Source organism: Hyla sarda, chromosome 3 (assembly GCF_029499605.1).
Source record: "Hyla sarda isolate aHylSar1 chromosome 3, aHylSar1.hap1, whole genome shotgun sequence".
NCBI lineage: Eukaryota > Metazoa > Chordata > Amphibia > Anura > Hylidae > Hyla > Hyla sarda.
Genome location: NC_079191.1, coordinates 114016605 through 114033732, shown reverse-complemented (window position 1 = coordinate 114033732; position 17128 = coordinate 114016605). Strand labels below are relative to the sequence as shown.

At 40.4% G+C, this 17128-nt stretch overlaps 1 protein-coding gene across 2 annotated transcripts in view; it reads right to left on the bottom strand.

The window, feature by feature from the left end:
- The window catches only part of CLSTN2 (calsyntenin 2), a 1059217-nt gene that overhangs the window by 80357 nt on the left and 961732 nt on the right, over positions 1 to 17128 (bottom strand). For both annotated transcript variants that reach the window (XM_056564871.1, XM_056564872.1), the window contains exon 9: positions 12042 to 12204. In XM_056564871.1, coding sequence (XP_056420846.1) covers positions 12042 to 12204 — 163 coding nt within the window. The remainder of the gene's footprint in view (positions 1 to 12041; positions 12205 to 17128) is intronic.

Genomic DNA, 17128 nt, shown 5'->3' with positions numbered 1-17128 from the left:
ACATTGCATGTACTGATCTTTTACACTGATTGATCTATCTCCATAGGAATGGATCAATCAGGGTTTTCGGCGATTGAATGCTCAAGCCTGGATCTCAGGCTTGAAGCATTCATTCGGCGATCGAACAACACAGGAGAAGGTAAGAGACCTTCCTCCTGTGCTACAGCTGTTCGGGATGCCGCGATTATACCGCGGCGATCCCGAACAGCTCCCTGAGCTAGCCGTGCACTTTTACTTTCGTTTTTAGCCGCGCGGCTCAGCTTTGAGCGCGCGGCTAAAGGGTTAATAGCGCGCGGCACAGCGATCAGTGCCATTAGAGGCGCGCTATTAGAGGCAGGTCCCGGCTTTACTATCACGCCGGGCCCGCCGCGACATGATGCGGGGTCACCGTGTGACCCTGCGTTATATCGCAGGACCGGGACTTATGACGTATGCATATGTCATGGGTCCTTAAGAGGTTAAGATGTTTAAATAGAAGTAATTTACAAATCTATTTAACTGTCTGGCACCAGTTGATTTAAAAAAAAAAAAAAAAGTTTTCCACCTGAGTACCCCCTTAAGATAAATATGAAAACCTGGCTAATGTGGGCTTACATATTCTAGACATCAGGAGATAGCTGTCAGTTGAATAGCTATCTTATGTATATACACAGCAAAGAACCACTCCAGCACTCCGAACTTAATAAAAAAAAAAAGGTGGCTGTTTGCAAACTCATCGCTATTTGGTGTGTGGCATCTTCTTCGATTTTGTGTTTATCTTATGTACAGTATTTGGCTAGCTGTAGGCTGGCCAAAAAAGTTCAATGTAAGCTTTATTGACATCACTCCTGACTTTTCTTTTAGCCTCAAAGGTACCCTCTGAGTAATGATGTACACTGTGTTAGGCCTAGTCCAGAGCATAAGGGGACAGTATGTAACATGTTTAATCAGAAAATGGTTTAATAGTTGTATCAAGTTTTTATGTTCAATATATTTTTCAAGAATTTTTGGTGAAGCTTTTCTCTATTTATTAATTTTGTGATAAAATTGAACCGAGACTTTCTGTTCTATATGTGACGATGAGGAGGAGGCAATTGAAAAGTGATCTGCACAGCATAAAAGCGAAAGGTGACAGATATGAGCTAATCGAATTGGACGAAGTCGAATTAATTCCGGATTTCATGAAAAATTTAATTTGGACCAAATTCAAACTTCAACTCGATTGGAAATAACGAATTTCTTCATTGGCGACACTCCTGCTGTTATCCTGTATAATGTATAGATGCGAGTGGCTTTCTCCTGTGCTCGCATCTCTGCAAAAGATAGGACAATCGCATCGGGTGTCAGGAGTGTCACCTGCCGTGATCTATCCTTAACTGCAGGTACTACTGCTCCCAACATGGAGCACACTCTGCTCTATGCTGGGAGCTGTAGTACCTGCATTAATAGACAGATCACAGCTGGTGTCACCTTTGACACCCGCTGTGATCGTCCTGTATAATGTATAGACGGGGCGTCCGGCCGCTCTTCTCTGGTCCCACTGTAGTATGAGTATATGCCGTATATACCTATTATTCATATTTCCCACAAAGTGCTATGAGTGGCTGGCCAATCACAGCTCTCTGAGGGAAATATGAATAATTTATGTGAATTCTATTCACATCACTGGTCGGCTGGAGTATAGTGCAGTGATGCGAGCACAGGAGAAAGCCTCTCCATCTCTGCAATAGAAAGAACAATCACATCGGGTGTCAGGAGTGACACCTGCTGTGATCTATCTATTAGTACAGGTACTACAGCTCCCATCATGGAGCAGTCTGTTCCATGCTGGGAGTAGTAGTACTACCTAAAAAATGTAAAAATAGAGAAAAAAAGTGAAACACACATTATTAAACATATTATTAAAATACATTACTAATAAAAAAAATTATTAAAAAAAATATTATTTTTACCTTTAAAATCGCCCCTTTCTACATTTTTATTATTGTCTGCTACATTTTTAGGTCCCTGGCCACCCCCATAAATTGATCTCTGTTTAAAAATTAACATTAACATTTTTTTTTTTTTTGTGGCTTTTAGTGTTGCTCGCGAATATTCGCAATTCGAATATTATTCGCGAATATCGCATATTCGCGAATTCGCGAATTTCGCGAATATAGCGCTATATATTCGTAATTACGAATATTCGTTTTTTTTTTTTTTGTTTTTTTTTTCTTCACAGTACACATCACAGTGATCACCCCTCTCTGCTTCCAGCTTGTGTGGTGTAAAGAAGGCTGTAATACTACTGTGTGAGACTGGCGTGCTAAAATTCGCATATGCTAAAGTTCGCATATGCGAAGTTTCACGCGTGTTAATCTTGCATGTGCTAATATTCACATATGCTAATTTTCGCATACGCGAATATTCGCATATGCGAAAATAAAACGAGAATATAACGAATATGCGAATATTCGCGAATATAAGACGAATATTCGCGAATATAAGACGAATATTCGTCCATATATTCGCGAATATTCGCGAATTCGAATATGGCCTATGCCGCTCAACACTAGTGGCTTTATAATTTTTTAAACACCCAAGAAAGTCTTGGGTGGTTAAAAAAGATCACAGGTTAAATATGTGGTTAAGCACAATTAATTTGCATAATAAGTAGGTCAATTGATTGTGCTCTTGTGGTCTACCAAATATTTAACCTGTAATTTTGTAGCTACTGTTTATTGATAATGATTATTTCAGTTCTACGCTGAAAAGAAAAAAAGTCTGCTATGTGGATTTCAATAATTTCCTCATGTATCACAAAAATTAAGAATTAAAAGATTTAAAACTGATACTGTGGCCATGTCTGAATTTGTAGGCAACAAAATTGAAATTTTTAAAACAAAATTATTTTTATTGAAAAGCAGTTAACAATTTTTGTGAACGGAGCAGGGAACTGAGAGCCCAGGCCAGCAGATATTAACATGCAAAGCAGCCTGTGAAAATGAATAGAATACTGTAATATAGTATTACAGTATAAGTTAGAATAGACAAATAATGTTCTTAGACTGGTGCATTATATAGCATTCAATATTTATAGCTGCTATATTCTGCAGAAATAGTTTACACTGCCGTGTGCAGAAGATTGAATTAGCCTGTTGTACAGTTCTGCCGGGATGGATTTATTTTGCTAACGTTTTTTAATAAGGGGGTATAGTGACTAAAAGTACCACTATTAAATATACTAGGTTTATATACAAAATACAGCCATACAGCATATGTACCATTGCACCCGGAGCACCATTTGTTATGCCGTATGCGTGTATTTTGTATATTAATCTAGTATATTTAACAGTGGTACTTTTAGTCACTATACCCCTTATTAAACAATGTTAGCAAAATAAATCCATCCAGTCGGAACTGTACAACAGGCTAATTCAATCTTCTGCACACGGCAGTGTAAACCTTTTTTGCAGAACATCACAGCTAGAAATATTGAATGCTATATATATATACATATATATATATATATATATATATATATATATATATATATACAGTACAGACCAAAAGTTTGTACACACCTTCTCATTCAGAGTTTTTTTTATTTTCATGACTATGAAAATTGTAGATTCACATTGAAGGCATTAAAACTATGAATTAACACATGTGGAATTATATACATAACAAAAAAGTGTGAAACAACTGAAAATATGTCATATTATAGGTCCTTCAAAGTAGCCACCTTTTGCTTTGATTACTGCTTTGCACACTATTGGCATTCTCTTGTTAAGCTTCAAGGGGTATTCACCTAAAATGGTTTTCACTTCACAGGTGTGCTGGTGTGGAGGAGGAAGTGTGATGGTGTGAGGGTGCTTTGCTGGTGACACTGTTGGGGATTTATTCAAAATTGAAGGCATACTGAACCAGCATGTCTACTGTCACGATCCGGACTGGTAAGCGGGTAGTGGATCCTCTGGATCAGTGAGGCGATGACGCGGGCCGTATCGGGGGACCGGTTCCAAGAAGTTACCGGTTTTCACCAGAGCCCGCCGCGGGATGGGCTTGCTGCGGCGGTAATTCCCAGGTCATATCCCCCGATAGCGACTCGACCTCACTGGCTGAGACTGGCGTGGTACAGAAGGACTAGACAGTTGGGCCATCATTTATTTTTCAACAGGACAATGATCCCAAACACACCTTCAGGCTGTTTGACCAAGAAGGAGAGTGATGGGGTGCTGCGCCAGATGACCTGGCCTCCACAGTCACCAGACTTGAACCCAATCAAGATGGTTTTGGGTGAGCTGGACCGCAGAGTGAAGGCAAAAAGGGCCAACAAGTGCTAAGCATCTCTGGGAACTCCTTCAAGACTGTTGGAAGACCATTTTAGGTGACTACCTCTTGAAGCTCATGAAGAGAATGAGTGTGCAAAGCAGTAATCAAAGCAGAAGGTGGCTAGAACCTAGAATATGACATATTTTCACACTTTTTTTGTTATGTATAAAATTCCACATGTGTTAATTCATAGTTTTGATGCCTTCAGTGTGAATCTACAATTTTCATAGTCATGAAAATAAAGAAAACTCTGAATGAGAAGGTGTGTCCAAATATCGGCTGGCAGGGGCTCTCAGTTTCCTGGCCTGCTAACAAAAATTGTTCACTGCTTTCTAAAAAAAAAAAAATGATTTCATTTTAAAACATTTACATTTTGTTGCCTACAAATTCAGGCATGGTCACAGTTTTACATCTTTTATTTCTCAATTTTTGTGATACATAAGGAAATTATTGAAATGTTATTTTCAGTACAGAGCTGAAATAATCATTATCAATAAAAAGTAGCTACAAAGGTCACAGGTTATGTGGTAAACTACAAGAGCAGAGTCAATTGACCTACTTATTATGCAAATTAATTGTCGTTAACCACATATTTTACTTGGGACCTTTGCTATAGCAGAAAATAATAAAATGTAGACTCCATTCTTGGGTGTTTAACCCCTTAAGGACGCAGGGCGTAAATTTACGTCCTGGTGAGGTGGTACTTAACGCACCAGGACGTACATTTACGTCCTAAGCATAACCGCGGGCATCGGAGCGATGCCCGTGTCATGCGCGGCTGATCCCGGCTGCTGATCGCAGCCAGGGACCCGCCGGCAATGGCCAACGCCCGCGATCTCGCGGGCGTCCGCCATTAACCCCTCAGGTGCCGGGATCAATACAGATCCCGGCATCTGCAGCAGTTCGCGATTAAAATGAACGATCGGATCGCCCGCAGCGCTGCTGCGGGGATCCGATCATTCATAACGCCGCACGGAGGTCCCCTCTCCTTCCTCCGTGCGGCTCCCGGCGTCTCCTGCTCTGGTCTGTGATCGAGCAGACCAGAGCAGAAGATGACCGATAATACTGATCTGTTCTATGTCCTATACATAGAACAGATCAGTATTAGCAATCATGGTATTGCTATGAATAGTCCCCTATGGGGACTATTCAAGTGTAAAAAAAAATGTAAAAAAATGTAAAAGTAAAAGTAAAAAAAAAGTGAAAAATCCCCTCCCCCAATAAAAAAGTAAAACGTCAGTTTTTTCCTATTTTACCCCCAAAAAGCGTAAAAAACATTTTTTATAGACATGTTTGGTATCGCCGCGTGCGTAAATGTCCGAACTATTAAAATAAAATGTTAATGATCCCGTACGGTGAACGGCGTGAACGAAAAAAAATTAAAAAAGTCCAAAATTCCTACTTTTTTAATACATTTTATTAAAAAAAAATTATAAAAAATGTATTAAAAGTTTTTTATATGCAAATGTGGTATCAAAAAAAAGTACAGATCATGGCGCAAAAAATGAGCCCCCATACCGCCGCTTATACGGAAAAATAAAAAAGTAATAGGTCATCAAAATAAAGGGATTATAAACGTACTAATTTGGTTAAAAAGTTTGTGATTTTTTTTAAGCGCAACAATAATATAAAAGTATATAATAATGGGTATCATTTTAATCGTATTGACCCTCAGAATAAAGAACACATGTCATTTTTACCAGAAATTGTACGGCGTGAAAACGAAACCTTCCAAAATTAGCAAAATTGCGTTTTTCGTTTTAATTTCCCCACAAAAATAGTGTTTTTTGGTTGCGCCATACATTTTATGATATAATGAGTGATGTCATTACAAAGGAAAACTGGTCGCGCAAAAAACAAGCCCTCATACTAGTCTGTGGATGAAAATATAAAAGAGTTATGATTTTTAGAAGGCGAGGAGGAAAAAATGAAAACGTAAAAATTAAATTGTCTGAGTCCTTAAGGCCAAAATGGGCTGAGTCCTTAAGGGGTTAAAAAATTATAAAGCCACAAAAAAAAAAAAAATATATATATATATTAATGTTTATTTTTAAACAGGGATCAATTTATGTGGGTGGGCAGGGACCTATAAAATGTAGCCGACAATGATAAAAATGTAAAAAGGGGCAATTTAAATGTAAAAATAATATATTTTTTATTATATATTTAGAAACTTTTTTTTATTAGTAATGTACAGTGACCCCCCGACCTACGATGGCCCTGACATAATGATAATTTCATTCGATAGCCTCTCAGAGGCCATCGCATGTTGAAGGCAGCATCAACATACAATGCTTTTGTATGTCGGGGCCATCGCATTAACAGCTATTCGGCAGCGTCGACTGCTTCAGCTGCCGCCGGATAGCCATTTACGGTGCCCCGTGTGCTCCGGTGATGGTCTTCTACCTGTCCTCGGGGCTCAGCAGGTCCTCTTCGGGATTTCCTGCATCCCGGTGCTCTCCATCATCATCATCACATTGCCACGTACGCCGTCCCTTCATCTAATAGGAGCGGTGTGCGTAGTGACGTGATGGTGGTGACGTGAGAGCGACGATCCCGGGAAAGCAGAGACGTCCGGAGCATCGGGGACACTACGGGGACGCGGCGACAGCGGTGGTGGGCGACATCCAGGGCAGCGGTGACGAGCGGTGACGGTGACGAGTGGGGACAGGTGAGTATGACTTCCTATACTTTACATTGCACGAATCCCTCAACATACGATGGTTTCAGCAAACGATGGTTCATTTGGAACGGATTACCATCGTATGTTGAGGGACCACTGTATTTTAATATTGTGTTAAATAACGTTTGTGTGTATCTGTGTTTCACTTATTTTTTTTAATTTTTAGGTAGTACTACTGCTTCCAGCATGGAACAGACTGTTCCATGATGGGAGCTGTAGTACATGTACTCATAGACAGATCGCAGCAGGTTTCACTCCTGACACCTGATGTGATTGTCCTTTCTATTGCAGAGATGGAGCGGCTTTCTCTTGTGCTCGCATCTCTGCACTATACTCCAGCCGGCCATTAATGTGAATAGAATTCACATCATTTATTCATATTTTCTGCAGAGAGCTGTGATTGGCCAGATGGTTCCAGACAATCACAGCTCTCTGCGGGAAATATGAATAATAGGTATATATACAGCATATACTCATACTACAGTGGGACGAGAGAAGAGGGGCCGGCCGCTCGCATCTATACATTATAAAGGACGCTATGAACTGTCTATTAATGCAGGTACTACAGCTCCCAGCATGGAGCAGAGTGTGCTCCATATTGGGAGCAGTAGTACTGGCAGTTGAGGACAGATCACAGCAGGTGTCACTCCTGACACCCGATGCAATCGTCCTATATAGATGTGAGAAAACTGCCCACATCTATACATTATATAGGCCGATTGCAGCGGGTGTCAGGAGTGAAACCCAGGGTGATCTGTCAATAAGCACAGTTACTACTACTAGTAGGTAGTAGTGCTACCTAAAAAAAACATAGAGAAATAAAGTGAAACACACACACTTTATTAAACACATTATTAAAATGCATTACTAATAAAAAATTTCCAAGAATTTATTCGGACTGAAACAATTTTTTTTTTATTCGCCAAATCGGCTGAATCAAATTTTTCTAAAATTCGCTCATCTCTAGTGACATTAGTAAATAAATGAGACAATAACAGATCCTCCTCCTCCTCCCTGTAGAATGGCCCCTACACAGGTCACAGTGCATACTTACAAATGTGTTGTATACATAGATGTGTATAGATGTGTGGCTTGCTGTAAAGCTTATCACTTAAAGGGGAACTTTGGTTGAAACAAGTGAAAAACAAATGTTTTCAAATCAACTGGTGCCAGAAAGTTAAACAAATTTGCAAATTAACCCTTTTCCGCTGTTGTACAGTTCTTTCCAGTCTGACAACAGGGCTCTCTTCTGACACCTTTGTCCTTATCAGGAACTGTCCAGATTGGAAGCATATCCCCATAGAAAACCACTCCTGCTCTGGACAGTTCCTGACAAGTAAGGTGTCAGCAGAGACACTGTTGTCAGACTGGAAAGAACTGCATACATTTCTCAGTAGAATATCTGTAGTATACAGCAGCTGATAAGTTCTGGAAGGATTAAGATTTTTAAATAGAAGTAATTTACAAATCTGTTTAAGTTTCTGGAGCCAGTTAATTTGAATTTTTTTTCCCACCGGAGTTCCCCTTTAATTCAGTAGCATGATCTAATCAGTAAAGAAAAAAATCTAGACAACATATTCACTTTAAGTCATGCACCATCCCCTCAAGTTATGCACTACACCAGACCTGCACTAGAAATTGGGGGACATTTATTATGTTCTTCATCCATTTTTAGACCGCTGGGTTTACTAAGAGGCACATGCATCTTAGTAAATTCCATGGCTCTGGGGCTGTTGTGGCACCCAGAGCAAAAATATTCGCCATCTATTGAGGTGGTGTATATTTCTGTGATTTTAGGTGAAGGAATTTGGCCCTAAAGTAACATGTGAGGAGGGTACACCTCCAAAATGCCCTCTCCATGCAAGGCTGAGCTCCCTTCCATCCTCCTTAAGGCCTCTTTCAAGCCCCCTATGCACGTGTGGTGCAGACTTTATTAAGGTTCATATGCAGAAAGAAATGCAATGAATCGCTGGCACTACATATATATATATATATATATATATATATATATATATATATATATATATACACACACACAAGCGAAATTGAGCAGCACTCCCAGTATGAAGATGAGCGGGTGCAAACAGTCACATGGCCAGGTCCCAGGCACTGAAGAATATATGGAAGACAATACTGCAGCACTCCAAATTATGATGAAAAAATAGGTGAAATGTATTCCATCCACTGTTTTGTACATAAATAATAATGTTTGCGCAAACATTGTAATTTCGGCCCCAAAAATGTGCAATTTTTGAGGGTCTGTGTCATTGGTGGGGCTTGATAAATGTCCTCACTGTGTGTAAGTTTTCATTTCACCAGTAAAAAAATAACAATACTATAATCATTTTTACTTAAAAGTTTTGATGTAGAGTTGAAGAATGTGTATACAGAAGTGACAGCCTTATAAAGTGACTCACTACTGGAATAAAACCTTGTAAAGTCCTAGTTAACGGTTTCATTCTTCTTTCACAATCTAAATAATAGGTATATTTGCCTCCTGAGTTCAAGCTGTTCTTGGAGCTATAAATGCACTTTTGAGAAACTTTTTTCCATTATGAAGGACAGTTAACGTAAAAGTCACATTTTTCATATAACACCTTTCATTTGTTGTGAAAGAGGTGGATTCTTTGATATATAATATGCCAGACAACAAGAAGTGAATTCATTATACATATTTTACTGAAAGTTAAATGTTTTTTTTATTTTTTATTTTTTTGCTATATTTTAAAAACTTACAGGCAGGAACCAGGATAAAAAATAAATAAATAAATAAATAAATAAATACATAAAAGAACTTGTACTGAGCCATCAGATTGTCACACTTTGCTTTTCCTTGATGGAGAAAAGTCATGTGCAATACCCACAAGAAGACAATTCTGAGGCTATTGCATCACTTATGGTAGGGGCAACAGATTAAAGGAGTACTCCGGGACAAGTAAACTTATCCCCTATCCTAAGGATAGGGGTTAAGTTTCAGATGGCAGGGGGTGTGAAAACTGGTGGCCCCCTGCAATCTCCTGTATGGGGCCCTGGCAGGCAGCGGCCGGGGGCGTTTCCAATCACCGCATGAAGCGGCAGCCAACATGCCCCCTCAATATATCTCTATGGGAGAGCCGGAGCGCTGCATTCAGCAGTCTCAGCCTCTGCCATAGCAATGTATTGAGGGGGGTGTTTCAGCCGCTGTGTCATGTGGTGGTCGAAATGACCTGAGGGCCCCGTACGGGAGATCACTGGGGGCCCCAGTGGTCGGACCCCCCACGATCTTAAACTTATCCCCTTTTCGCAGGTATAAGTTTCATATGCCGGAGTTCTCCTTTAATTCTGGAAAGCCCTTTTAATGTGTGTTCTATTATTATGTATAATGTATTTCCCAACTTTTAATTTTCTATTGTTGCATGTGTTTAATTGAGTGTGGTTTCTTGAACATCCGATGGCCTCCACACTCAACAGATCTCAATCAAATCTTTTGGGGAAGATCTTCAGAAACTGTTTGATGCCATCATGTCCGGAGGAATTTTTCCATCAGAAAGTATGCCATGAAGAATGAAGGCAGTGCTGAAGCCAAAATGGGGTCATACCCAGTACTAGCTAGATGAACCTAATAAAGTGGCCAGAGAGTGTATATCATTTTTTAAAGTAATATCACCTCCACACCTATATGAGTTTGTCATCTCATTACAAAACTATTAATGTGGAGTTGAGCCCCTTTTGTGGCTATAAGTGATGCCACTCTCCTTAGAAGGCTTTACATAAGATTTTAAAGATTTTTAATGTGTAGCCCAAAGGGCATTTGTGAGTTCAAACTCTGATGTTGAGCAAGGAAGTCTTACTCTCAATATTTGTTCTTTATTTAATTTGTTCCTCAAGCTTTTTGATGGAGTTAAAGTCAGGGCTCTGTATAGGTCAGGCATAGGCAACCTTCAGCACTGCAACTGTTTTGGACTACATCTCCCATGATGCTTTTTTGCATTTTGGCTGTAAGAGCATCATGGGAGATGTAGTCCAAAACATCTGCAGTGCCAAAGGTTGCCTATGCCTGGTATAGGTGATCTGAGTTCTAATTTTATAGTAAGCACTACACATTTCATAGGTACTATTTTTGAAGCAGACATAAAAAAACTGATCTATCATACAGACTTACAAATTCAGCAAGGATTTATCACTCCAGATGTCATATTTCCACTGTTCCAGAGTCTAGTGGTAGCATGTTTTATACCAGTTCAGTGAAAGCTTGACATTGTACATGGTGACTTTACTCTTGTGTGCAGATTTTTAACCATGGAACCCTTTGTAAGAAGCACCTGATGTTCTTGTTCTTGTTTTCACTTGATGATGCAGTCTGGGACTCTTTGTGGTAAGTGGTGCATTAGAGGATAAGCGGTTTTTACATGCCACTCTCAAGAGCACTTAATGGGACTGCTCTGTGAGTTTCATGGCCTCACATTTCACACTAACAGCACTTATAGCTGACAAGGGAAATTCCATGAATTGACTGACAGTGCCATGCTTAAAGGGATACTACGCCCCTAGACATCTTATCCCCTATCCGCTGGAGACCCCCGCAATTTTGGCTGTGGCAGCCCAGACATCCTGTGTATTTTGCTCCATGCCTGTTGACTGGCGATGCGGGGTAGAGGCTTGTGATGTCACGGTCACACCCCCTCCCCCCCCCCCGCTCGTAACATCATGGCCATGCCCCCTCAAAATGCAAGTCTATCGGGGACTTAGACTTGCATTAAGGGGGCATGGCCATGACGTTACGAGAGGGGCAGAGCCGTGATGTCACGAGCCTCCGGCCCTCCAGCGATGCACCCAACACTCTAAACGAACGCCGGGTGCTGCAGGGAGATCGTGGGGGTCCCCAGTGGCGGGACCCCACGCGATAAGACATCTTATCCCCTATCCAAAGGATAGGGGATAAGATATCCAGGGGCAGAGTACCCCTTTAAAGTCTTTGAGCTCTTCAGTATAACCCATGCTATTATTACATCTTATATATAACATGCATCCACTGTCTGCCATTGTATTTCACATGGTTGTCATTCATTATATAGAAAGTTCTTACCTTGCCAACAAGCGCCAACTGTCAGCTGCATGGCAATGTGTGAGGGATGGATTGGCCAGTCATTTGTCACCAGGTATGGCTCATATGATCCTCCATCCATGTACAGAGTGACCACTGGGAAGTCTACATTGATAACATAGTAGTGCCATTCTTTGTCACAGATCTGAAAAAAAAATATGGACAATTAGGGATCAGCATTAGATAAGTAAGGTTATCCAATACAGAAAGTTAAACCTGAACTCTGAGATAATGAAAAGGTTATACATAAGCAAATGGGGGGAGATTTATCATTAGGCGTCTATTGTAGACACAGATCTACCCCCTTACACTGCTTGTCTAATTTACACTCTTGCTCAAGATTTACTAAAGTTGTGCACTGCTTTGATAAATTTTGTGCAAATATAGAAACGCCCTCCCTCGCTCTACCATGCACTCCTGCTCTACCTCCCGCAGTACACTGCTCACATAGCTAGAAGTGTTGGAGCAGGAGTGTGTGCCGAACAAAACTCTGCACAATAATAAAATCATAAATCTTTATAAAGTACACAGAGGGGGAGATTCTCAAAGAATTTTGTCCCCCCCCCCCCAAAAAAAAAAGAAAAATCAATTTTGGTGTGAAGAATATCGACTACATTTTTAAAGAGCTTTGTGCTGCGGTTTACACTGTTCATGTCAGTTTTCAAAAAGTGGGCGTGTCCACGTATATTGTCTGCATTACATTAAAGGGGTGAGAGTCCAGTTTACATTAAAAAATTTCACACCAGCTTTTTGATAGTGTAGACATCACAGAAATGATTGTAGCTTTATTGTTTTTGTTTTCTTCTCATTTCAGATACCTGAATGCAGAGGACTACGTCAGATTCGGCAAACTGCGACGAGGATCAGCATTTTTTTTTAATGTCAATAAAAGGGTTAACAGGGGGCTGGGGGAAGTGTTTTTTTTTAATAAAACATTTTTTTCATTGGGTTGTGTTTTTTATAATTGAACTTTCAGGCTTAGTAGTGGAAGCCGTCTTGTAGACAGAATCCATTACTAAGCTGGGGCTAAGCGTTTGCCCCAAAATCAGGTAGCGATAACCCCCAATTATTGCTCCCTGGTACCCACTGCCACAGGGGTGCCGGGAAGAGCCGGTACCAACAATGGTCCTCGCCCACCCTGGTAGCGTTGGGCTTTTGCTGCTCGGTTGGTATCTGGCTGATAATGAAAAAATTGGGAAACCACACACGTTTTTTTTTTTTTTTTAAATATAAAAAAAAACACATAGGCTTCCCCCCATTTTCAGTATCAGCCAGACACCAACCAAGCAGCAAAAGCCTGATGTTACCAGGGTGGGCGAGGACCATTGTTACTGGCCCTCCCCAGCCTAAATAATGCCAGCCTGTTACCGCCTAGGCCCAGGAGTGCCATATTTGACGCTCCGGGCTTGTTGATACCGGCTCTTCCAGGCACCCCTGGGGCAGTGGGTACTGGGGTAATAATTGGAGGTTAGTGCTAGCGTTTTTTTGGGGCTAATGCTAAGCCCCAGCTTAGTTATGGATTCCATCTATTAGACAGCTTCCGCTACTAAGCCTAATAATACAATTATAAAAAACAAGACACATTGAAAACATTTTTTTATTTAAAAAATATTCCCCCATAGCCCTCATTAACCCTTTTATTGAAATAAAAAAAATTGCTGGTCATCATTGGAATCCACTGAATCTGGCGTAGTCCTCTGCATTCACGTATCTGAAATGGGAAGTAAAGAAAAAAAAAGTTAGTACATTTTTGGCGCTCTTCCTTGCGGAACCCGCACATAATGCTGTATGTTCCTAAACAGGGAGCCTCCAATTATTGCAAAACTACAACTCCCATCATGGGGGGGGGGGGCTGTAGTTAAACAACAGCTGGAGTCTCCCTGTTTGGGAACACACTGGCAGAAAGGCTCTGTTCCCATGTTCCCATTATACAAAATGAATAATGAGAACATGTCATCACTAGGGGCGGAGCAGTAAAGGTTGCAGGAGTGAGCCCCCCTTTCGATCTGCCCCTCAGCCCCTGGACTTCAACTCCCATCATGGACAGAGTCTGCCCCATGATGGGAGTAGTATTCCAAGGGCAGAGGGACAGATGCATTTAGTAGTTTTTATTGTGGTTGATGCTTGTCCAGCCAACACATTTATGGACAAATATGGACTCATTGGGTTTTTACTAGTGTGAAATGTTTATTCCTGCTTGCAAGATTTCACTCTATTTACTATAGGGATTCACAGATTTACATATTAGGAACATTTTCTGACCAGCTTTTTCTTGGTGGAAATTTCCAGCTATTTCTTTACAGGATTTTCTGTAAATCCAGTAGTAAATAGGTCAGATTGCCCCATTTCTGACTGACCACACACCTTTTCCGACAGACCATGCCCCTTTTTAGGGTTTGTAGAGTTTTTTGATGCATTGCACCACATATTCTGCCACAGACAGAATTCTGGCACACTGCACTGAATTTTGGGGCACAACCCAGGTTTCCAATAGTAAACTAGGGCCACTGCGTATATACTGCATAGGAGATTTTAGGAAAAGAAGTTTTGTATATGGTTTTTTTTTTTGTATTATTATGTTATTGTTTGTTATTATTATAATGCTTTATATATATATATATATATATTTTTTTTAATAAAAGCAGGATTTGTCTACTAGTTATATATATATATATTTTTTTTAAATAAAAGCAGGATTTGTCTACTAGTTATAAAGGCACCAAATTGGGAAACAACTTTTGTATTATACACGCAAGCAATAGAGAAAAAACTGCCATGTCGAACCTGCAAAAACATCAGCCTTTGTGCTAGTAGAGTGGGGCAAAAAATTATTTAGTCAGCCACTAATTGTGCAAGTTCTCAAACTTAAAACATGAGAGAGGCCTGTAATTTTCATCATAGGTATCACTCAACTATGAGAGACATAATGAGAAAACAAATCCATAAAATCACATTGTCTGATTTTTAAAGAATTTATTTGCAAATTATGGTGTAAAATAAGTATTCGGTCACCTACAAACAAGCAAGATTTCTGGCACTCACAGACCTGTAACTTCTTCTTTAAGAGTCTCCTCTGTACTCCACTCATTACCTGAATTAATGGCACCTGTTTGAACTTGTTATCAGTATAAAAGACACCTGTCCACAACCTCAAACAGTCACACTCCAAACTCTACTATGGCCAAGACCAAAGAGCTGTCAAAGGACACCAGAAACAAAATTGTAGACCTGCACCAGGCTGGGAAGACTGAATCTACAATAGGCAAGCAACTTGGTGTGAAGAAATAAACTATGGGAGCAATTATTAGAAAATAGAAAACATACAAGACCATTGATAATCTCCCTCGATCTGGGGCGCCACACAAGATCTCACCCCGTGGTGTCAAAATGATCACAAGAACAGTGAGAAAAAATCCCAGTACCACACGGTGGGACCTAGTGAAGGACCTGCAGAGAGCTGGGACCAAAGTAGCAAAGGCTGCCATCAGTAACACACTACGCCGCCAGGGACTCAAATCATGCACTGCCAGACGTGTCCCCCTGCTTAAGCCAGTACATGTCCGGGCCCATGTGAAGTTTGCTAGAGAGCATTTGGATAATCCAGAAGAGTATTGGGAGAATGCCATATGGTCAGATGAAACCAAAGTAAGTTTGTAAAAACTTAACTCGTCATGTTTGGAGGAGAAAGAATGCTGAGTTACATCCAAAGAACACCATACCTACTGTGAGGCCTGGGGGTGGAAACATCATGCTTTGGGGCTGTTTTTCTGCTAAGAGACCAGGACAACTGATCCATGTAAAGGAAAGAATGAATGGGGCCATGTAATGTGAGATTTTGAGTAAAAACCTTCTTCCATCAGCAAGGGGATTGAAGATGATACGTGGCTGGGTCTTTCAGCATGACAATGATCCCAAACGCACTGCCCGGGTAACAAATGAGTGGCTTCAAGGTCCTGGAGTGGCCTAGCCAATCTCCAGATTTAAACCCCATATAAAACCTTTGGAGGAAGTTGAAAGTTTGTGTTGGCCAGCCACAACCCCAAAACATCACTGCTCTAGAGGAGATCTGCATGGAGGAATGGGCCAAAATATCAGCAACAGTGTGTGAAAACCTTGTGAAGACTTACAGAAAACGATTGACCTCTGTCATTGCCAACAAAGGGTATGTAACAAAGTACTGAGATGAACTTTTGTTATTGACCAAATACTTATTTCCCACCATAATTTGCAAATACATTTTTTAAAAATCAGACAATGGGATTTTATGTTTTTTTTTCATAGTTGATGTATACCTAGGTTGAAAATTACAGGCTTCTCTTATCTTTTTAATTGGGAGAACTTGCACAATTGGTGGCTGACTAAATACTTTGGTCCCACTGTATAATAAATAGCGGCACTGAGACTAAGAAATAGTAAAATGCGATAATATATATGTACATATAATTAGACATATAATCAGCTCTGAGATGGGCAATTGAAGAATAGAAAGTCCCTGCAGATATTGGGTCCATTAATAATAGAAGCTCAGTAAATGCGTAAAATGCTATTCCAATTAATAAAAACTAAGCAGACAAATTGACTTGCTAGCTAATATCACAGAAGAGGAAAACATGTTAAGCTTAAACCATTATTACAAATAAGGTACCATCCTATTCCTTTTGCTTTACCTCTAAGGAATGTTTGGTTTAAATGGGCACTGTCAGATTTAAAAACATTTTATATGTTGTACATCTTGGCAAAACAATAGTTTTTTTTTAGTATACTTATTATTATTTTTTTAATCACATTTTAGTAAACAAAACTGCCTTTGCAAATTCCCCCACTATGGGTCCCCATACCTCCTGGGACACTGATAAGTCCCGCAGCAGCATAAGGCTGGGTTCACATCACGTTTTATGCAATACAGGACCGCATATGGCTGGGGGAAGCATAAACCGGGTGCTCCCGTATCCCTGCCGTAAGTGGCCCATATGTAATGTAATTCAATGAGCCGACCGGAGTAAAGTGCTGACTCCGGTCGGCTAATTTTTGTCCCGTATGCGGTTTTCCCACCGGACCTAAAACCGTGG